Genomic DNA, 22,612 nt, shown 5'->3' on the forward strand with positions numbered 1-22,612 from the left:
CGCGCTCCCGCCATCCCCACAGACACTGAGGAGCGAGTGCGGGCAGAAATCGGGCCGCAAACGGGCGGCAGGCGGTGTCCCGCACCCCCGGGGGCTGTGGCGGGTGCAGGGTGGGATCTCTGAGGGAGCAGGGCCCGGCCCGGCCCGGCGCTGAGCGCCCGCCATGGCGCGGGGCGGGCCGTGAGGGGCGAGGGCATCGCGGCAGCGCCCCCTGCCGGCCGGGGCGGCGCGCGCGCCCCCGCCTCCCCGCAGACAATGGGGCGGCGGCGGCGGCGGCGGGGGCGCGCGCGGGCGGGGCGGGGGGCGCGCGCGGGGAGGGGGGCACGCGCGTGTGTGTGAGGGGAGGGAAGGGGGGGGGGGATCGGCGGCGCTCCGCGCACGCGCGCGCGCGCTCCCGCCCCGCCGGCGCGGCGAAGGTTCCGGAGCCCCGCGCGCGCCCCCGCCCCGCCCGCGCCGCCGCCGCCGCCGCTGTCACCGTCACCGCCACCGCCACCGCCACCGCCACCGCCGCCAGCAGCCGGCTCCGGCGCGGACACCCCCGCAGCGGCAGGTACGGGCAGGGCTGGCCGGCACCGGGACCGCGCTGCGGGCAGCGCCGAACCCCCGGGCGCGCTCTCCCTTCGCTCTCCCACCCCGGGGTGGGGTGGGAGGGGGAGAAATAAAATAAAATAACCAAGCGCCGAGAAATGGCAAAAAGCGGCCATTTCACCCCAAAAGCGAGGGGCGTGTCGCGGTGCCGGCGCCCCGGGGCTGCGGCAGCGGCAGGCGCGGCCCCTGCGGCAGCGCGGGCACCGGGGCAGGTGCGGCGGGCGCGGCTCGGAGGGATGCGGGGATGCGGGGAGGGATGCAGGGATGGAGAAGGGCGGATCTGGGGTTTGCTCCCCGCTCCGGCCCCGGTTCGGCCCCGGTTCGGCCCCGGTTCGGCCCGGCAGGTGGGGCCGGGGCTGCGGCAGGAGGGGCGGCAGCGCGGGGCCATGTTCTGCAGCGCTGCTTGAAAACGGTACATTAATCGATAATGGGCAACGGGAAAAAGCGTTTCGAGTGAGAGAAAAAACGGGGGAAAAAAGGAGCTGTCCACGCCCAGCCCTAAATTTTGCGCGGGGGAAGCGTTATTGAGGTCACGGCACCCCGGCGGTGCCCGGCTTTGTTACACCCCCGTGTCGGGGGGTTTGGGGTTTAATGTGGATGAGGAGGATCCCGTCCTGTTGAATCCCGGGGGTTTTCCAGCCGGGATGGGGATGCTGCTGCCCATCCTCGTGGGTTTGGGGCTGGGGTGGTCCCGGGATGTGCCGTGCACGTCCCAAGCATCCCCGTGCCGTGCTGGCATTGCCCCCTCGTCCCTTCCGTCTGCCTCTCCCCGTTCTGCCTCTTCTTTCCCGTCCCAAAATCCCGCCAGGCGGGGCGTGGGGCTGCCCCCCTTTCTGGGTTTCGCCTTTTTTACCTGCTGGGTATTTTTTTATTTCAAGTCTAACTTAGCTAGGAAAAGGGAAGTTTCCTCGCCAGGTGTGTCCAGGAGCACACACCTGCCCTCCTGCCGTGGAGCAGGAGCAGAAACAGCTCATTTCATGTGAAGGATGGAGATTTCTGCCACACGAGCCCAGGGCAGGACTGCCTTAGGGAAGACGATTTTTCCTGGCGTTTTTGAGCACCTAGAAACGCAATCCTGCTGCTGCTCGCAGAGGGCAGCTGCCATCACTTTTGAAGCGAGTTTCTCCTTCCATTTGCTGTGGTACCACCAGGCGAGGTGCAGCTCCATTTGCAGCGAGAGGCTGCTCCTGCCTGGAAACGTGCAGCGAGGAGCGGCCGAGACGAGCTGAGCTGTCACCATTTGCATGCAGAGTATTCCCGAGCTTCCCCGGCGTGGATGCGGGCAGATGTTGGGCGCGTGGAACAGAATTTGCTGCCGAGCATCGTTAATTTGCCTTGTGGAGCGATGGCTGCTCATTTCCATCCACTGAAGGGTTTTAACTCTGCTGCCAGTGCCTCACATTTGGGGGTTTGATGGCTTTCCTCTTGGGGTTCAGTTTTCTTGGCATTATTTTTCTCACAATTGGGCGTTTGCAGGCTGCTCTTGAGGGGAGAAAAATTAAAACCTCGTTCTGTCTAGGAGTAAGAAACTGTCTAACCCAGTTGTGCTTTGTTCCCTTGTGATGCACAAAATGCTTGATTTTCACCCCAAGATGAGCAACTTGTGGAGAAGAGCCGAGTGTTGGCTGATTTACCTGTAGTTTGTAGAGGATTTGAACGTAGATTTTGTGGAATGGTTTGGGTTGAAAGGAGCCTTGCAGATCTTGTTCCACCCCCTGCCGTGGGCAGGGACATCTTCCATGAGACCGAATTCCTCCAGCCTGGCCTCCAACCCTTCCAGGGGTGGGGATCCGCTGGCAGATGGGTTCACACCTGATTAAAGTATTGCATTTTCTCCTTCTTTGAGTCAGATGCAGGTGGGGTTCGGTTTTTGAGACCTGGGGAAAGGCGATGCCCATCCCACAGATGGTGTCACAGATCAGAGAGGGATGTTTATCCTGCATCAGCGGGGATTAACTGGGGATAGAATGGTGGGAAGCTCCGTGAGGAGGGGATGGCTCCAGTCCCTGCCTGTGGGAAATGCAGGTTTTGTGTCTCCCTCTGGCTGTGTTAAGCATTTACAGCTCAGGTTTCCAGGTTGGTCATGCTGCCCCTTCCCTCTCCTCGATCCCCTCACTGCCCTCTGCTCCCCTGTGCCCTCCCAAGGCGTTCTGTTCCAACTGTCCCATTCCCTCTGTGCTTCCAGAGCTGCAGCCTCACGAGGACCAAATGCATTTCATGTATTTTATATATGAACAGGGGATGCTGCAGCTTTGTCATTTCCTTTCCAAAAGCCACGGGAAATTCTGCTCCCCTGGGCAGTCCTCATAGGATAAAAACGAGGGAATTGTGCCGCTGTAGCTGCCCTTCCTCCCTGGGGAAGAGCTGGGTGTAGCCAGGCAGGGATGCTCCCAGCGTGCTGGCGAGGTGGGTGTTTTATCTTCTGCCTTTTGTGCTCCTCTGCTGCATTTTGGAGAGCTGTGCTCCTTGATCCCTGCAGCACCACAGGGCTTTTTCCCGTGTTTTTTGCCAGGTGTGGGATTTGGAACGTTTTGCTGAGCAGTCTGGGGGTGCAGCAGCAGGGATGGAGCGAGCTGCTCCCTGCTTTGCCTTTCTGTCCCCACGTGGGTGCTGGGCTCTGGGATTTGGGGCTGTTGGAGGAGCCACGCTGGGGATGGTTTTGAGCTGGTGCCGAAGCTTCTGACGGGCTCCCCTCATCAGCAGGGCAGTGACAAATTGTCCTGACACATCTGCAGCACAGCTGCAGCTGGGGTGGCCGTGTGGGCCTGTCCAGCCGTGCTGACCACGGTGGGTGCTGGCTGTGCCCACCCCAGGCCTCCAGACAAATCCCTCCGGGTTGGCAGGGCGTGGAAAATTGGATCACGAGGGGAAATGCTCAGGGTGGCCAGTCCCTTTCTTCCCAAAAGCAAGATTATTCAAAAGCTGAAAGCAAGCCGTGGATTTGAGTTTGTCTTGAGCAGAATAATCTTGTTTTGTCAGCCCAGTGTGCTGGTGAGGCTTGGCTGTGGTGCTGGTGTCCTTTGGGGCAGCGCTGCTAATTTAGCTGTAGGAATGCTCTGACACTTGATGAATGAGCCACGGAAGAACCGGGGCACTGGTTTCCACCTGGCTCCCAGTATTTTCCAGTTTGCTCAGCTTGCTGGCTGCTGAGCTCAGTTGACTCCTAGGCTGTGGGCTGGGCTGAGAGAGGTGGAAGCTTGTGGTGCAGTGCCTTGGACTTGTGGCATTCCTTGTGGCTGGGCTGGGAGGGTGCCTGGTGTGCTGGGGCTGCTGGAGCAGCGGGGTTTAAAAGGAATTTTGGAGAGTTGAGGTTCTGCACACAGGTAAGGCAGCCAGCCCTGAGCAAAACGGTCATGGCTGGTTCGTTCTGAGGTCTGCAAACCCATGTGTCTGTGGGAAAGCACCGAGAGCCCTTTGCTAAAGCAGAATGGGCTGTGTTGGAGCGGCTGTTAAACCCGAGGTGAGCGTGTTTAACACGTGTGTGCCTGTCCTGCAGCACAGGCTCAGCATCCTGGCAGTTCCCAGCCCAGCATCCTGGCTGTTCCTAGCTCAGCACCCTGGCTGTTCCTAGCTCAGCATCCTGGCTGTTCCCAGCCCAGCATCCTGGCAGTTCCCAGCCCCAGCTCAGCATCCTGGCTGTTTCCAGCCCCAGCTCAGCATCCTGGCTGTTCCCAGCTCAGCATCCTGGCAGTTCCCAGCCCCAGCTCAGCATCCTGGCAGTTCCCAGCCCAGCACCCTGGCAGTTCCCAGCCCCAGCTCAGCACCCTGACTGTTCCCAGCTCAGCATCCTGGCAGTTCCCAGCCCCAGTTCAGCATCCTGGCAGTTCCCAGCTCAGTGCCCTGGCTGTTCCCAGCCCAGCACCCTGGCAGTTCCCAGCCCAGCACCCTGGCAGTTCCCAGCTCAGCATCCTGGCTGTTCCCAGCCCCAGCCCAGCACCCTGGCAGTTCCCAGCCCAGCACCCTGGCAGTTCCCAGCTCAGCATCCTGGCTGTTCCCAGCCCCAGTTCAGCACCCTGGCAGTTCCCAGTTCAGCATCCTGGCAGTTCCCAGCCCAGCCCAGCACCCTGGCTGTTCCCAGCTCAGCATCCTGGCTGTTCCCAGCCCCAGCTCAGTGCCCTGGCAGTTCCCAGCCCAGCCCAGCATCCTGGCAGTTCCCAGCCCAGCATCCTGGCTGTTCCTAGCCCAGCATCCTGGCTGTTCCCATCCCAGCATCCTGGCTGTTCCCAGCCCAGCATCCTGGCTGTTCCCAGCCCCAGCCCAGCATCCTGGCTGTTCCCAGCCCCAGCCCAGCATCCTGGCTGTTCCCAGCCCCATCCCAACATCCTGGCAGTTCCCAGCCCCGAGCAGCAGAGCTCTCTGAGGGCCTCTCCCTGCTGCTGCAGTGGCAGCAGAGCTGGGCTGCCTTTCTAGGTTTTTCTGCCAATGCAGTGTAATCTCTTTCCACCTCAGGGGCTGTGCTTGCTGGCGGTGTTCGGGCTCCAGAGCTGCCTGGATGGTGCCTGGGGCTCACCCCAGGGCTCAATCTTGGAGCTGGGGGTGCTCAGCAGTAAATTGGGCAGTGCTGGATGCTGCCTGCCTGTGGAGATGGGAAGGGAAGCAATTGCAGAAGCGACTTGGGCTCTGTGCAGGGCTGTTCCCACCTGGAATTTGAGCACCAACAGCCTCAATCCCGAGTGGTGTTTGCAGGTCACCCTGGGATGTGCTGGATACAGCAGTTGTGGCCCTGCAGGTAATCCCTTGTGAGGTTTTTAAGGTGGGAACAGCTCTGCTGTGAGTGACTGAGTGAATCTGAGCCTCTCTTGGAGCAGGATGGGTCTCCCTCCTCCATCTGTGAGCTGGAGCTTTGTTTTACACTGAAATCTGCTGGTTGTAGGCTGGGTTTTTTTGGAGTGCCTGTGGATACCATGTGTGGTTTACACTGGAGTCTGGAGGAGAAGTATCTGTGCCTTGAGACTTGAGTGGGTTTTCTTTGCAAGTCTAATGAGCTTTTCTCTCCTCAGAAATCAATCCACTGGTTTTTCCCCTTTTTTTTTCCCTAGCAGACCAATTAGCAAAGGTGGCCACAACACGCAGCGTGGCTCCTGTTTTCTGTGTCTCTTCCTTAAATACCCAAGGAAAGGGAGCACCAGGGGATACCTTCTGTTAAGCTAAAAGGATTATTCGCTGTTGGGCTAATTATTTTCATCTTTGCAGCCTCTCCACTCTACCTGCCCTGACCTCTGTTCCTGGAGCATTTCTGGGGTCGCTACCTTCCCTCAGCAGTGGGATTGTCCCGCTGGGGAGGCAGAGGGTTTGTCCCCAGGAGCTGAGGGGTGTCTGGACACTGCTCTCGGGCCCAGGGTGGGGTTGTGGGGTCTGTGATCCTGGTGGTCCCTCTCAGCTCAGGCCATTCCCCGGTTCTGGATGCCGGGCTCAGCTCTGAGGTGATGCTGCAGGGCTCGTGGGGGATGCTGAGGGATGAGGTGCAGCCCTGAGGGGCAGGAGGGGCTGTGTGAACTCTTCAGCTCTGAGGAGAGGTGATGAAACCGCTCGTGTGCAGGGGTTTGAATAGCAGTGAGAGACTTGGAATGGCTTTCTTATCTTTATGGGTCCCCCCCAGCTGCTGCCCCGGGCTGTCTGCCTGGAAGTGCCAGATGTAATTTCAGATGGATTTCATCAGTGGCTCAGTCAGTTGCCGCAGAATTAAATTCCATGAGGTGTTTGTAAATGACTCAAAAAATCTAAAGAAGCCTCTCCTGTGTCCTGAGGACACGCAGCTCAGCTGTCCTGGGGGCTGGAGATTCACTTTTGAGATAAACCAATTGTTTTCTGTGCGCTGAAAGAGGAGTTTGCGGGGCTGCACTTTTGAAATTGAGATTACTCAAGTAGGGAGGATGTTCAGAGTGGTAAAATTGTTCCCTGTCCTAGGAAACATTTTATCTTTTATTTGATTAAATGTTACTGAAATCCTGGCTGCCTTGGGTGTGGAGTGTGCGGTGCTCAGCAGTATTTGTGTCCGCTCAGGGTTATGCCAGGAGCCTTTTGTATAAAAATGACATTTATATCTGACTTTGGCACGGTCAGAAGCGAAGGAGATGTGAGATTTGGGGATGTGGCTCGTGTTCTGCCCTGGTGCTGACCCACCCGGCACAAAGTGAGGAGTGAGGAATTCATTTCCCTGCCTGTGCTGGGGTCGGGTCACCTCTGTGGTTTAAGGTGAGACCTGCGAGGAAATTCGGTGATGTTGGAGAGCTGGACCTTCTGGTGGTATCTGTATTTGTGGTGTTGGTGAGCCCAAAGCTGGGATTTAATCCAAAGTCAGAACTGCCTTTTGTGGTTGATTTTCAGCTCCCACTGACTCTGAATTCACGGGCAGACTTTACCCTCAGCAAATTCTGCCCTCTGAAGTTACAGCTTAAACGTGGTTTTACCTCCTGCCTCATCAGCATGACAAAGGGGCTGCCTGGAGCTGCCTGGAGGGATTTGTACAAGGAGCTTTTAACAATGGGCCTCTCCAAATTGGACAGAAAACTACACGGTTTCCCCCCAGCACTTCCCGGTGTAATAATGGGAGAGCCTGGCAGGCGTGAACAGGCAGAAGGAATAAATGTTGCTGTTGGGGGCGAGAAGGAAAGCAGGTAAAATCTGCTGGAGCTGTGGCGTGGCTTGGAGCCACTGCCTGGGAGGGCAGATTCAGAGAGGATGGGACCAAAAATGGGGGTAATTGGGACCAAAATGGGGATATTGGGAGCTAAATGGGGATATTGGGGCCAAAATGGGGATATTGGGACCAAAATGGGGATATTGGGAACAAAATGGGGATATTGGGAACAAAATGGGGATATTGGGACCCAAATGAGAGTCCGTGGTGCTCCCTGGTTTTGTCCTCACCCCGAGCACACCCGGACACGCTGGACACATCCCCAGGATGTGCAATTCCAGCACCGGGAATCTCACTCTGCTGCCCTGCTGAGCTCCATCCTTGTTCCACGGTTTTGGAGCTTACTTTGCCCGAGTTCTGCTTTTCAGTGGTAGCTGGATTGCTTTGGCAGCTCCTCCCTTCCCCCGGGCTCCTCCAGGCAGGAGGTGAAGAATGAACACCCTTTAATGTGAAGGCATTTATTAATGCTTAATCTCTCAAATACGACGCTGCTTTTGTGTCTAATAATGGGGTTTATTGTCGCGGCTGTCTGGGGTCCGCGCTCAGCTCCAGAGCTTTTCACAGCCGCTGGTACTCACGTTAAAATAAAAGTTTTGGACTTGTTTGCTCCATCAGCATCCAGGATCCTCCTGCTGCTGAAGTTCTTAAGTGGAAAAATCCTGTTTGGGGGTTGTGTGTTTGTGTCCGGGTGAGCAGCACCTGCCCAGAGCCTGGATGGGGCTCAGGAGGGAGCTGGGGGATACTGGGGGATACTGGGGGATACTGGGGGATACTGGGTGATACTGGGGGATACTGGGTGATGCTGGGTGATACTGGGTGATGCTGGGCACTGCTGGGTGATACTGGGTGATGCTGGGTGATGCTGGGTGATACTGGGTGATGCTGGGTGATGCTGGGTGATACTGGGTGATGCTGGGTGATGCTGGGTGATGCTGGGTGATGCTGGGTGATACTGGGTGATGCTGGATGATACTGGGTGATGCTGGGCACTGCTGGGTGATGCTGGGCACTGCTGGGCACTGCTGGGCGATGCTGGGTGATACTGGGTGATGCTGGGTGATACTGGGTGATGCTGGGCAATGCTGGGCACTGCTGGGTGATGCTGGGTGATGCTGGGTGATGCTGGGCACTGCTGGGCGATGCTGGGTGATACTGGGTGATGCTGGGTGATGCTGGGTGATACTGGGTGATGCTGGGCAATGCTGGGCACTGCTGGGTGATGCTGGGTGATACTGGGTGATGCTGGGCAATGCTGGGCACTGCTGGGTGATACTGGGTGATGCTGGGTGATACTGGGTGATGCTGGGCAATGCTGGGCACTGCTGGGTGATGCTGGGTGATGCTGGGTGATGCTGGGCACTGCTGGGCGATGCTGGGTGATACTGGGTGATGCTGGGTGATGCTGGGTGATGCTGGGTGATGCTGGGCGATGCTGGGCACTGCTGGGTGATGCTGGGTGATGCTGGGTGATGCTGGGTGATGCTGGGCACTGCTGGGTGATGCTGGGTGATGCTGGGTGATACTGGGCACTGCTGGGTGATGCTGGGTGGTGTAAAGTGAATTTCTGAGCCAATTGCTCATCACTGGAGCGCTGCAGTCAGGAAAAAAAGCCGTGAATGCTTCTCCTCAGTGAGAAGGGGCGGTTCCCAGGTGGCTGAAGCCTTTTTGGGGTTCTCGGTGCTGGGAGGCTCCTGCTGCCCTCGGTAAGGGATGACAAAGCCCCGGCTTTAGGTGTGGTCAGGACGGGCTGGCTCCATTCACCCACGATGAAAACAAGCAGTGCTGACACACCAGCAGCCCCGTGTCTTCCAGCCTTTGTTTTAGTGAGCCCTGCGGAACAGAACGGAGCTGGCGGAGCTCTGGGAACCCCGAGCAGGAGGGGATGGGCTGAGGGCAAAGTGAGGCTCGGTGCTTTTGGACTTGTCATACCTGTGACAGCACAGCTCACTTAGGGCTGAAAGAGAATAAAATCCCCGAGGAGACTGACTGCACCTCGTTTAGTTTTAACAAATGTCCTGGGGAGGACTGAGCTGGAATTCCGAGACTTGGGGCAGGCTCAGGTTGGGACAATTTCCCTCATCCCCCTGGGAAGGAAGATTGGCACCAACCAGGCTGATTCTGGAGAAGATTAAATGCCTGTAGATGATGGATTTTTTTTTAAACTTTCCCTTCCTTTATCCTTTGGGGTAGGAGGGGAAATCATGGTTTTACAACTCTTTGGCTGAATTTATGGTCCGTGTTCCCATGTGGGTTGTCACTTAGTCACACTGCCTGCATCTGCTTGTGCTGCAAATCCATAAAACTAAAATCAAGGCAAGACAGATTGCTGCTTGATTGTCATCCCGAGTGGCCCAAACTGGGCAAAGACCAGCTGGGGAGAGACATCCAAGAGCTCAGTAGGGATGTTTTGGTGTGAGGGTTTTTATTTGCTGTTCATCCTGGGTGTAAAAGCCTCGTTTGTCTTGTTCCTCAGCACAAGCTGTGCTCCCTTGTCAGGAGAACTAAAGGTACAAACGCAGCTACTGCTGGTTTTTAGAGGCAGAAGGAAGAGCTCTGGCTCTCAGGCTGTGTGAATTTGTGCAGGGTGTGGGGGGCACAGCCCTGTCCCATCACAATCCCTCCCTGTTCCTGCCCCCAGCTCTCCTGCTTGTATTTGTTTGTTTTCCCTCTTGAGCTCTTCCAGATTAGGCTTTTTTTTTTTTTTCCCTGCATTTATCTTCTTACTGACCTGATACAGATTTAATAAAAAAATGGTACTTTGGGTTGTAGTAAATACAGTTGTGAACATTTCAGAGAACAGTGTTTTTCTGCTGTTACGCAACAACATAACAGCAAAGCAGAAACACATGATGAATGTCCTATTGTTTGTTGTCTTTTGGCATTAAAGAATGAAAGATGATGTTCAGGAAACACACTGCGACTTTTGACCTCATCTGAAGAGCCTCTGAGTCACGAAAAACAAAAATAATTCAGCAGAGGCAGACAGGAGCCCGCTCTGGTCGCAGGGTGAATTTTGGGGTGAGATCTGACGGGGTTGTTGCTTTCTAGGCTGAGGAGCCAGGGAGTGGAGAGTGCCCAGATCTGTGCTCTGTATTTATAGAGCCTGTCCTGGTGAGGCTGCTGCATTCCAGTCAGTCAGGAACTGGGCACAGGGGGCCAAGGACTGGAGCCCAGTTTGGTGTCGGGTGGCTGGAAGGGTGGAACGAGCAGTGTGTGAAGTGTTGGGGGGATCTGTGCCCCTCCTGCAGGGATTTTTGGGGCTGGTCACCCTGCTCCTGTCCCACTGTCCCTCTGCCTCCCTGGAGGGGCTGGAATCCACCCTGCAGCCAGACCAGCAGGGATGCAGGAGCCTCACCTGGCTCGGCTTCTCCCCGGGACAGGATTTCTGTGGCTGCCAGAGCCGCGCCAGCCACGGTGGCGTGACAGTAGCTGGAGCAGATGGTGCCGTTGTCATCGTTTTATTTTCTATCCATGTGCTGAAACAGCTCAAAATAACTTTAGAAATGATGGCCCAATCCATGAGGAATGTTTTCCTTGCCCGGAGAAAATCTCCTGCAGCATTAGTGGCCACAGGGCTCTCCTGGTTCTGTCACGTCTGCTCTGACTGGGATTGCTCACTAGGCTGGAGCTGTGGCATGGGGAATCTTTCATATTTAATATCTTCATTGCTGTGGCACCATTGAATATTCACAGAACTTGTGTCGGGGTGCAGCAAATGTCAGCAGTGTGAAATCAAAGAAAGAGGAGCAGCTGAGATCAAAGTGAGCTGTAAACACAGACTCTGTCAGACACAAGGTGTTTTTCAAGCCTGAGGCAGAACTTGGAGGGGCTCAGGTTTGGTGGTGCCTGGTGCTGGCACAGCTCTGGCCTCCCACACTTTCCCCCTCTCCTAAATCAGTGTGATGTGACCCTCAGTGCTGCTGTCACCTGCAATTTCTGCTTGTGCAGGCTCGGTTCTGGTGCCTGGCTCCAGCTCCTGGAGGTCCAAGCAAAGAAGCACCAAGCTGTGAAGTGTGATCTGAGCCTGGCTTGGCTGATTTCAGCCTTGCCCTGCCCAGGTTTTGCAGATCTCATTCTCTTGATCTTTCCACAATTGCTGTTCTGCAGTGCCTGCTTTTTCCACTGAATTTTGGTCCCTTCCTGTGAAGCTGCAGCACGCAGACATTGCTGACTTGGTTGAGCAGGAGGGCCATGCCAAGTACCCAAATCTCCAAATCCTTTTGCAGGTCAAGTGAAGCTTTCTTCTCATAACATTCTCTTTAATTTATGAGGCTTGTGGCTGCTCGTTGATCTCATGGTGGTGTCAGCATCATTTGAGCCTGGCACCAGCACAGCAGCATCATCTGGGAGCTGGGGGGGGCTGATGGCTCAGGACTGGTGGCACTGGAGGGTGTGGCCCTTGCCAGCCCAGGAAGGCTCGGTGCTGTCCCTGGGGCTGGCTCAGAGTGCCACAGCAGCTTGGAAGGTTCCTGGGTTGGCAGGAAGGAGCTCATGAACGCGTGGCAGGGAGCTCAGGGTGGCTGTCCCAGAGCTCAGTGCCCTCCCAGAGGGGAGGGCTGAGGGGATGAGGGTGGTCCTGTGTCCTCCAGCCTGTCCCTGCCTTGGGAGCTGCTCTGGTACCCACTGGAGCATGAAATAAGTTCTGTCAGCTTGTTTGTGGCCTCATGTTAATGAAGGAAATGGTGATAGCCACGAGGCACTGCTGGCCACAGGAGCTCTCCTGTGCTGGTTAGATTGCTGTTGTCCCCAGAGCAGGTGAGCCCTGTCCCCTGCCTGCTCTGATGGCTCTGCTGCTCACCCTGGGCACATCCCTCACAATCCCACGGGGCACTCAGGGGAGCAGCACTTAGTGGGGATGGATGCCTGCTCTCCTTTCCTCAGGCAGTGCAGGCTCAGAAAAGCAATTTCTGCCTCCTCCTGGTGTCGTTTGCCAGCCAAGGCAGAGCAGGCACTTGATGGGGCAGAACTGCTCTTGTGCCATCCATTTTCCCATTCATTTAGACCCCAGGAGCATTTTTTGGGAATTCTTTCCCCTCTTTTCCCTCTCCCCACCCTTTTTGGCGGCGGTGGGCAGGCTGGGGGAGCAGTGTGACCCTGTCCTGGGCTCAGCCCTGCAGCCACACCTGGGCATAAGCCCAGCCTTGGGAAGGCAGTGCTGGGGGAACATCAACCTTCCAGCATTTTCTGCTGAGTAAATAACGATGCTGCAAGCCTGAGAGCCGTGGAGCCCACCCTAAAACCTGCAGCAGGCTGGGCTGAGCCTGGGATGGAAGAGTCAGAGAGAATTAGCTGGTAAATGAGATCTGCCTTCTCCCTGATCCGCTCTGTGTGTTCAACTGCTTAAAGGCTTCCCAGGCAAGCAGGATTTTGGGGAGGAGGAATTTATCCCCCATCAACCATCTCGGGGCTCCGTGGAACGCGTGCAGGATGTGCTGGCAGGGGGTTGGGGAGAAATCCGAAGGCAGCCTGGTAAATCCCTGCCAAAGAGGCTTCTCCCCTCTCACCAGGAGCCTGCTGAGCACCCAGGGCAGCCTTTAAAACTGCTCCTGCTTCCTCTTGTGCTGCCACCTAAGCCCTGCTGAGCAGAGCTCTAATCTAGCTCAGGTTGGTGGGCTTAGGGCCAGCCTGGTTTTTCACCATGGTGTGGAATGAACAGGGGGATCTGGAGTGCCAGCACCCCCCGGGCTGGGCCAGCCTGAAATGAGAGCTCTGAGCAAAGCTGGGCTGGGAAAGGTGGGACTTGCACCGGCTCTGGGAAAGGTTGGGCTTGGCTTGGCCAGATAAACCGGCCAAAAGGGAGCAGGGAAGTGAGAAGGGGTGAAAAATCCAGGAAGGAAGGAAGATCATTAATGGCAGGGGATGCTGCAGGAGGGCAGGGAGGTGCTCAGGTTCTGGGGAGGTGAAGTGGAGCAGTCTCAGTTATTTTATTTGGGCACAAGTGAACAGACAGAGCCATTCCCCCTCTCCTGCAGCTCAGGGTTTTGTGCTGGATAATCTGCTCTCTAATTGCTGCCCTGCTCCGAGGCAGCTGCTGAGCTGGGCCTAAGCTGATTTGGGAGGGCAAATTCTGTTAGTTTAATTCTCAGCAACCCTGAGGAACTTATCAGCGAGCGAGTGTCCCTTGGCTTTCTGTGGCCTGGAGACCCCCGTGGTGACCCCTGGCAGGAGCTGCCAGAGCTCTGGTTTGGAATTTGTGCTGCTCTGAGAGGGACTTTGGACAGGGGAAGGATGGACATGCACTGTAAAAGCTGCTCTGAGAACCCAAACCTGTCTCCTGTCTCTTTGGAAAGTGTCCAGCCCCTGGAGAAAGGGGCAAAACTTTCAGACCTCCAAGGAGTTACTTAAACTATGATAAATATGGAAAAATTGTAAAAAAAAAAAGAAAACATTAATTTGATAATTTCTTTTCCAACTCTGTCCTGTTGCTCCAAGAGGCATTTATCTGTCTTTGAACCTAAAAGGAGTTTTCTGTCCTCTGGACTAGATATCCTGAAATTCTGTGTAATTTCTCAGCTTGCTGCATATTAGCGCCTGCAATTAATGAGATCATCGTCCACATTCCTTCCTCTGTCAGCTTCTGGGAAAAACAGTGCTTGGAGAAGTGCACAAAGGAGATGAAAAGGAAGTTGCTTATGAATTATGAACAGCCTTTCAGGCTGGTGTTGTTTCACGGCGCTGTCACTCTGTTTTAATTATATAATTCAGACGGAATGATGTTTTTTTTAAAGCCCTGTTTGTGTTTGATCACCTTTCAGAGGTAACAGTTAGCTCGTGTTTGTTGGATTTTCAGTTTTAACAACACGAGTGAGTGCTTTGTGCCCTTTCTGATTAAATAACAAAGAAGGAAAATGCTGAGACAATAGCCAGGAGCTGTTGGCCACCTGGGAGCTATTTGGGTGATGGTTTGGGTGTTTTCTGGGTGTTTTGTGGGTATTTTTTGGGTGTTTTGTGGAGCTGCTCAGTGGCGCTGGTGAGTCCCAAAGGGTGCAAATCCAGCCAGCTCCTCCTGAGGTGCTGAAATGTTCATTTTTCTGCATTTCCTTACCCCTGAAATGTTCCTCTTCTGCATTTCCTTACCCCTGGGATGTTAATTTTCTGTATTTCCTTACCCCTGGGATGTTCATTTTCCTGCATTTTTTCACCCCTGGGATGTTCATTTTCTGTATTTCCTCACCCCTGGGATGTTCCTTTTTCTGTATTTCCTCACCCCTGAAATGTTCATTTTCTGTATTTCCTCACCCCTGGGATGTTCCTTTCCTGCATTTCCTTACCCCTGGGATGTTCATTTTCTGCATTTCCTTATCCCTGAAATGTTCATTTTCTGTATTTCCTTACCCCTGAAATGTTCATTTTTCTGCATTTCCTCACCCCTGGAATGTGCCTTTTTCTGCATTTCCTTATCCCTGGGATGTTAATTTTCTGCATTTCCTCACCCCTGGAATGTTCATTTTCTGTATTTCCTTACCCCTGGGATGTTAATTTTCTGTATTTCCTCACCCCTGGAATGTTCATTTTCTGCATTTCCTCACCCCTGGGATGTTCATTTTCTGTATTTCCTCACCCCTGGAATGTTCCTTTTTCTGTATTTCCTCACCCCTGGGATGTTCATTTTTCTGCATTTCCTTACCCCTGGGATGTTCATTTTCTGTATTTCCTTATCCCTGGGATGTTAATTTTCTGCATTTCCTCACCCCTGGAATGTTCATTTTTCTGTATTTCCTCACCCCTGGGATGTTCCTTTCCTGCATTTCCTTACCCCTGGAATGTTCATTTTCTGTATTTCCTCACCCCTGGGATGTGCCTTTTTCTGCATTTCCTTACCCCTGGAATGTTCCTTTTTCTGCATTTCCTCACCCCTGGAATGTTCATTTCCTTACCCCTGGAATATTCCTGTTCCTGCATTTCCTCACCCTGTGCCCAGGAGCCCCCGCAGGCAGCTCTGCCAAGGCCGGGTTTATTTTGGGCTCGGGCTGTGCTGTGTAAACCGAGCCCTGGTGCCAGCCTTGTGACCCCAGCCCTGCTTGGGGACAGTCCCAGCCCTGCTTGGGGACAGTCCCAGCGTGTCCCTGGGCTCAGGGAGCTGTCCCTGCTCTTGGGGACAGTGCCTGGCACGGGCTGCACATCTGGGCTCCACATCTGCCCTGTCCCTGCCCTCTGCAGAGGGGCTTTTCACCCAGGGGGGAAGAGTTTGGGGTGTGTGGGGTTTGCAGGGCTCTCTGTGGGGTTTGCAGAGTTCCCCAGCTCTCTGTGGGGTTTGCAGGGCTCCCCAGCTCTCTGTGGGGTTTGCAGGGTTCCCCAGGACTGTGTGGGGTTTGCAGGGCTCCCCAGGCTCTCTGTGGGGTTTGCAGGGTTCCCCAGCTCTCTGTGGGGTTTGCAGGGTTCCCCAGCTCTCTGTGGGGTTTGCAGGGCTCCCCAGTGCTCTGTGGGGTTTGCAGGGCTCCCCATCTCTCTGTGGGGTTTGCAGGGTTCTCTGTGGGGTTTGCAGGGCTCCCCAGTGCTGTGTGGGGTTTGCAGGGCTCCCCAGTGCTGTGTGGGGTTTGCAGGGTTCCCCAGCTCTCTGTGGGGTTTGCAGGGCTCCCCAGTGCTGTGTGGGGTTTGCAGGGCTCCCCAGGGCTCTGTGGGGTTTGCAGGGTTCCCCAGGGCTGTGTGGGGTTTGCAGGGTTCCCCAGGCTCTGTGGGGTTTGCAGGGCTCCCCATCTCTCTGTGGGGTTTGCAGGGTTCCCCAGGGCTGTGTGGGGTTTGCAGGGTTCCCCAGCTCTCTGTGGGGTTTGCAGGGCTCCCCAGGCTCTGCTGTCCTGCTGGGATGGGTCCTGGCAGTGTCCAGGCCAGGCTGGACATTGGGTTTGCAGCACCTGGGACAGGGGAGGTGTCCCTCCAGGCCAGGCTGGACATTGGGGTTGGAGCACCTGGGACAGGGAAGGTGTCCCTCCAGGCCAGGCTGGACACTGGGGTTGGAGCACCTGGGACAGGGGAGGTGTCCCTCCAGGCCAGGCTGGACACTGGGGTTGGAGCACCTGGGACAGGGGAGGTGTCCCTGCCGTGGCTGGGGTGGGATGGGGGGGCTCTGAGGCCCCTTCCCACCCAACCCTTCCATGATTTGTGATCCTGGGAAGCGTCCAGGGCCAGGCTGGGCTCAGCTCTGAGCCCCTGTCCCTGGGCTCCAGCTCTGGAAAATGCCAGGTTTGGAGGAGCTGTTAATTGTGGGATGGGTGTTGCTTTTTAGATAGCGTCCCTGGTTAAGGGGAATAGTTCTGCAGGGGATGGATAAGGCTCTTTGGAGGGTCTGTGCTTTATCTGCCATGCAGAAGTGCTGCTCAAGTTTATCTCTGTGCAGCTTTCTTTGCTCTAATTATGCATCACTGAGCCACTGCTTCGAGGCGGGGCTGCTTTTACACTTTTAAGAATATTTTAGAATATTTTTTCCCCCTTGATGTTATGTTTTTCCCTAAGAGGGATTTCCCCTTCCCCCACTCAAAAGGAAAAACAAAGAGGATTATCATTGTGGGCTTCTGTCAGAATTTTCAGTCCATCTTTGAGACTTCAAATCTAGAATACGTTGTTTTAATAATATTTAAATTCTTTTTGGTCTTACAAATTCATTACCTGAGTGAAAACCCGAGGCAGGGAGGTCCCTGCTGTGTCCTGCACACACAAACTCACCAGAGCAGCATTTCTCTGTGTCATTTTGCACTCATGTTTGTGCCTAGGTTAGCACTGTATTTTAGTATCTCAGTGCTGTAAATAATATCAGGCATCAGCCAGATGAGGCCTTGGATATAATCAATATCATCCTTTGGGCACTGGCAGGAGGGCAGCCATATGTCCAAATAATTAGGGCCCACCAATTACAGCAAACATTAGATACTTAATTCTTTCCTATTTTTATACCTCCATTTTTATGGGTGATTTCATTCCAGTGCAAATTCTCGAGCTCCCTTGGTTCTGCAGTCCTGTCAAATGGCTTTGGAGCTGTCTAAGGCAGTAATTAAATTGCAGAGTCATCTTGCTAAGGCTTAAAAAAAGCTGGGTGAGAGATCTGGTTACTGGCCCCGAGTTTCTCTTGTGTGGCTCCATACATCCAGTAAATTTATTGCCAGCAGACAAACCACAAGTTTCCTCCTTGGTGCTGGTAACCTGAGCTCCTCTGCTGGACCCCTGACGGTCATGGCAAACATGTGAGCACACCAATAGCTGATTATTAATCACTGCCAGTGGCTGTAATTCTACCAGCTCTTAGGAAGGCAGCTGAAAGCACAGCTAAAGCACAGAGCAGGGCGCTGCTCCCTGGGGCAGGCGCTGCTTCTTGGAGACTTCATTTCCTTCTGCAGATCGATGCAGTTCAGAAAAACAGCAAATGTGGGATTTGGCACCTCTCTGCTCCAGCCCAGACCTGTTTGCTTGGCTCTGCACCGTGCTGGAAGGGTTTGGGGCTAAAGCAGGGGTTGTGCTGTCCCTCTCTTCTCTCAGAGTCCAAAATCCAGCTCTGGGTAGTCCTGGCTCCCCCCATATTCACTTCTGGATGGCTTTAAGATGATGAATGTCTTGTATCTGTGTGTCCCTGCTGGGTGTGGGAGGATCCCTTCCCACAGCAGCATCAGCCTCACCAGCAAACACATCCCTGGCAGACTGGTTAAACTGGGAAATGCTGAGCTTGGAGCGTGCACCTGGAGTCAGTCAGCACTCAGCCTGCTGCTCACAGGGATCTCCTGGGGCAAAACTGTGCCAGAGCAGTGCTCTGGGTGCTCTAGGATGTCTTTTTGCTTGGGACAGCTTAAATACCCCTGGAATTTAGTGCAGCTGCAGGAGCTGCCTGTGTGGTTTTTGTGAGGGATGCAGCGACTGGCACTTGCTCTGCTCGTGCAGGAGTGACCAGAGCTTCCCTCTGCTCCTGTTGTGTGGGGTTTTGCCTAATGGGTGTTATTTTTCACTCTCCTTTTCAGGTACCTTTGCTGAGAGGTGGCAGAGCAGCCTCAGGACACCACCATGATGGAGGACCACGCACCTGGCCAGGAAAAACACTTCTCCTCAGGTGAGCAGGAGGTGGGGAAGGACCTGCCTGGCCCTGCTGAGCTGAGCAGGACAGGGAGTGGTGCTGTGAGGGGTCCCTGGGGACAGTGCAGTGCCTGTGGAGGGGCTCTGAGGGCAGCTGCAGCCAGGGTGCTCCAGCATCCCCAGGAAAATGCTGCTCCTGGGTCTCACAGTGCAGCACAGGCAGAGGAAAAACCCTGGGAGCCAGGGGAATCCTCCTGCTGCAGCTTTGCAAGCGTGTGTGTGTGTGTTCACTCCTCAGTTTGCTATGAAAACACAGCACTGTTTTGATTTGGGGTCACAGCTGGAGGATGCTGCTTGCTGCCTGCTTTCCTCACCTGCACAGGGCCCTGGGGACAGCTGGACAGAGGGCTCTGGGAGTGGGGCCATGCTGGAGCCTTCCTCACCATGTTCCAGACCTGCATTTCTCCAGAAGCTTTTCCTTCTCATTCCACCACGCTCCACAGCTGAGCTTGGAACACAAACCTGGTGGGACTCACTCCTGGCTGTGCTCCACACGAACATCATCTTAATTCCCTTTTCTTGAGGTGCTTTGGACACCTCTTGCAGCAGATAAATGGATGGGCTCTGTCCTGGAGAGAATCCACAGCATCCATTCATCCCGGGCACTGCAGCCTGGCGTCTCCTCTCAGCTTTTCACACATCACAGATTCCCAGGGATTTCGCTTCTTCTTCCCCAAATCGCTTTCTCCAGCTCTCATTATTTGATTTGCCCCACCCTTGCTGAGAGGAGACTTGTTCCTCTTGCCCTGCTCTTCCAGCAGACTTTTGCCACCATTTCTTGGCACAGAGTGTTGTCCTGCCCCAGCCCCTTTCCAACCAGGGGCTGGTTTGCAGTCCTGGCAGTGCTCAGCTGCTCTGGGAGGGAGAGGACAACAGTGACTCAGAAGCTGCACATCTTTGCTGCTTCCCTTGCTGAGATCTCCTTGCCTGCTTGTGCCATGCTTTGCTGTTTCTGCCTGTCCAGTTCACTGGGCTTTTCTTTTGCTGGTGGTTTCCGTTTGTTCCTTTTGGTGACCCTGGTGCTTTTGGTTGGCATTTTCACGCTTTGCTTGCTTTCAGTTCAGGTGGTTTTTACTGTCCAGCTGCAGCTTCTTGCTGCTGTGGATCTGGGCAATGAGTGTTGGTGGCCCCCAGGCCCCAGCTGGTAGCCAAGGCCATGCTGTAAGTGTTTGAATGTTTTCCAGGCTGTCCCCTTCAGATACCAGTGGATGATGGATCGGATGAGCCTGTTTCTGAAACTTCTGACGCTAAGAGCACCCCAACTACGGAAGGTGGGAGCTCTTTGACTTTCTGCTTTGGAGCCATGCTGGATGGGGTCGTGGTGAGCCCCACAGAGTCCCCGTGCTGTGTCCTGGGGGTTTCTCAGGAGGAGAATCCTCTTTGCTGGTCCCATCTCTGGTGGTGTTTGCTGTGCTGCACAATGAGATGAGAAGTTTAAAGGTGCAGAGTGGGCTGGAAAGTGAGAAAGGTGAATTGTTCAGTGCCCTTCAGCAAGTGGCTTGTGGTTTGTTTCCTGCAGACTTTCCAGGGGCCTGTGTTGTGGGACACAGGTTTGTGTCGCTGTGCCCCACAAGTCCTGAATGCTTTGGGTAGAAAGATTCTAATTCCAGAGTGGTCTGGAGACTTGTTCACTGCTGTAATTACCTTCACTTTTTGTTCCTCTGGCTGCTTTAGTCCCAAGTATCTGCCTTTGGAGATTGGAGGTTGAGGCTTTAGCCTGCAAAGTTGTTGTGGAAGGAAGGAAGGGTGGGCAGAGATGCTGAGCAGTCCCAGCTCTGTCCCACTGGAGGTGTGGGCTGAGTGATTGTCAGCAAAGTGCCTCAAGAAATCCGGACATAAAACCTGTCTGGTGCAGGAGGGGACATGATCCTGCTTCCCAGGTGGGCTGGGACTGCCAGGATGAGCAGACACCCCTCTGGCAGGTGGAGCCAGTGTCTGTCTGTCTGTCCCAGGGGAGCTGCTCTGTCCTGCTCCAGACCAGCAGGATAGGATCAGGCTGCTTTCAGTGGTGGATTTTTGGACAAAACGCCTTCAGAAGTGCAGGGAGCTCGCTGTGAGGCAGGGCCAGCTCGTGGTGTCCCTGTGGCCCTGGCTTTGCTTTGTCCCCTAGCCCAGCTGCACTGCTGAGTGCTGCTCTGAGCAGAGCTCCTCAGGCACACCCTGGCCTCCAGAGGGCTGTGACCCAGCAGCTGTGTGAGAGCTGTGTTGTTTTTCAGATGCCACAGCACCTTTAGTGGAGGAAGGAGACCACGAGGATCAGGGTGGTGCGGAGCAGCACGGGGAGATCCCAGAAGGAACCACAGGTGAGGGAGACCAAGGTGCAGCTTCATCTCTTGCTGCAGCCAGAGCAGAGAGCTGGACTGGTCGGTGCTGTGAGGCAACAGCACCAAACCTCTCACAGGGACACTGCTCCCAGTGCTGCTTCCTTCTTCTCCACATCATCCCTCTTGGAGTTGTCCTCTTGCCTTCCCCACGCTGGGGGAAGCTCGCAGCCTTTTCTTCTCTCTTGCTCTGCTCCACGTCTGACAATCCTTCTGCCTGGTGTCTCTGGTGGCTTTGGCTCCCACCTCCAGGCTCCTCCCTGCAGGTCTGAGTGGTTCCTGCCCCTCTCTGCTGCTCTCCCTCCGTGCCTGTCCTGCAGACCTTGAGGGTGTCTTTGGAGTGGCAGGTGAAAACCAGGCCACTGCAGCAGTGCTTTTAAGGATAATGCAGAGGAAGTGAAGTGACTAATTCAGCCTGAATGCCCTGTGGGCTATCACTGCACCTGGGCCTGGTTTTCCAGGGAAGGATGGGGCCTTCCAGAGGCAGAGCAGTGGCTGTGGCAGTGCTGTGTGTGAGAGAGCAGGAGCTGGGAGGACAGGTCTGTGTGCAGAAAATGAGGATGTGCCCCCTGTGCCATAGCCAGTGGCTTCCCCTGGAAGCATCAGGCAGGACCTGAGAAAAGCAGTGGGTAGAAAAGAGCTTCTGCCAGTGCCAAGCACTGAAACAAACCCACAGCAGTGAAATTTCTGTGCTGCATCCAGTCCCTGGGCTGAAACATGGAGGCTCTGGTGCAAGATCTGACTGTCCCAGGGAGCCACTGTGTCCTGAACTGCTTGGACAAAAGATGGGGAAGCAGAAGAAGTCCTAGTTTGGCTGGAGAACATACAAATATAATTGTTTAAGCTAGTTTGAAAGTAGTCATAGAATAAACTGAAACCATCATCACTGTGAAGAAAACCATGCTTCCCTGATGAACCAGGAGTCCTGAAGTTCAGGATCTCTCTAGATTTGTGTCAGGTTTGGAATTACTGGTCTCACCCAGCCTTGGCAGGGTTCACAGGCTGGTCACAGGCACCAAGAAGGTGAGCCCAGGTAAGAGACATTCATGGAGTGCTGCTGGCCAGGTAAAGGCCACGTGGGGGGTAGAAGAGGGATAAAAATCCACAAGGTTCCTTGCTCCCTAACAGCCTGTTTTCTGCCTGGAAGAGCCTGTGCTAAGCTGCCATTTAGGATGTGGAAGTTGGTGAAACGCTGCTCTGGTCTGTGCAGCACAGGCTGAGCTGATCTACCCAGAGCCATCGTCGCTGCAGGAGATTTCCTCTGCTCATGGTGCAGCAGAGATGCTGCCCCTCTGCTGGGCAGCCTCAGCAGGGAGGTACCTCCATTCCCCAGGCCTAAACTTGGCTCTTGTTTTGATGGTGTTTTTCCCCTTCTTTCTCTGACCTGGGAGCAGCTGAAGAGGCGGGCGTAGGAGCCACTCCCAACCTGGAGGACCACGCTGCAGGAGATGCTGCTCAAGGTGGGTGAATCCTCTGCCACTGGCACCAGCTCTTGCTGCCTGGTGTGGGGCTGCCTTGGGGATTTTGTTCTGTGAGGAAATGCTCTGCCCTGCACAGCAGTTGTGCAGTTCTCCCTGTTCCTGGCAGATGAGGGCCGTGCACACCTGGAATGTTCCAGCATTCTCATTTCAGGCAGCTGCAGCTTCTCATACCCCAGATTTCCCTCTCAGATGGCCAAAGCCATGGTGCTTGTTTGTCCAGCTGCAGAACCAGGGCATTCTCCAGGCTGGAAAAGCTGATGGGCAGAGCTGGGATGTGCTGTGGCCAGAGTAGATGCTCAGGTGGAGCAGAGGCAGTGCAGGCCCAAATTGTTTAATTATTTTGTCTTTCTAATGCAAAACAGGACTCAAACCTACTCACTCATACCCTGACTGTGACATTAAGGGATTTTTCTGCTCATCCCAGGCTTGGGGAATGTGAGAGACAAAGCCAGGCACGGTGGGCAGCGAGTGTTCTCACAGCATTAATTATGTGTCTGCTTAGATGGGCTGAAAATTACCCAGGGACCATT

The 22,612-nt window shown here is 54.9% G+C and overlaps 1 protein-coding gene across 16 annotated transcripts in view; it reads left to right on the forward strand.

Moving 5' to 3' along the window:
- The first annotated feature begins 459 nt into the window (after positions 1-459).
- MAPT (microtubule associated protein tau) overlaps positions 460-22,612 on the forward strand; it is a 44,927-nt gene continuing 22,774 nt past the window's right edge. For 12 of the 16 annotated variants that reach the window (XM_033078978.2, XM_033078981.2, XM_033078985.2 and 9 more), the window contains exons 1-5: positions 460-550; positions 18,169-18,257; positions 19,465-19,551; positions 20,497-20,583; positions 21,996-22,061. In XM_033078978.2, the coding sequence (XP_032934869.1) occupies positions 18,212-18,257; positions 19,465-19,551; positions 20,497-20,583; positions 21,996-22,061 (286 nt within the window). In that variant the 5' untranslated portion in view covers positions 460-550; positions 18,169-18,211. The remainder of the gene's footprint in view (positions 551-18,168; positions 18,258-19,464; positions 19,552-20,496; positions 20,584-21,995; positions 22,062-22,612) is intronic. The other 4 variants (XM_033078980.2, XM_033078990.2, XM_033078984.2 and 1 more) reach the window with 2 other exon arrangements.

The sequence above is a fragment of the Catharus ustulatus genome, chromosome 23 (assembly GCF_009819885.2).
Source record: "Catharus ustulatus isolate bCatUst1 chromosome 23, bCatUst1.pri.v2, whole genome shotgun sequence".
Classification (NCBI taxonomy): Eukaryota; Metazoa; Chordata; class Aves; order Passeriformes; family Turdidae; genus Catharus; species Catharus ustulatus.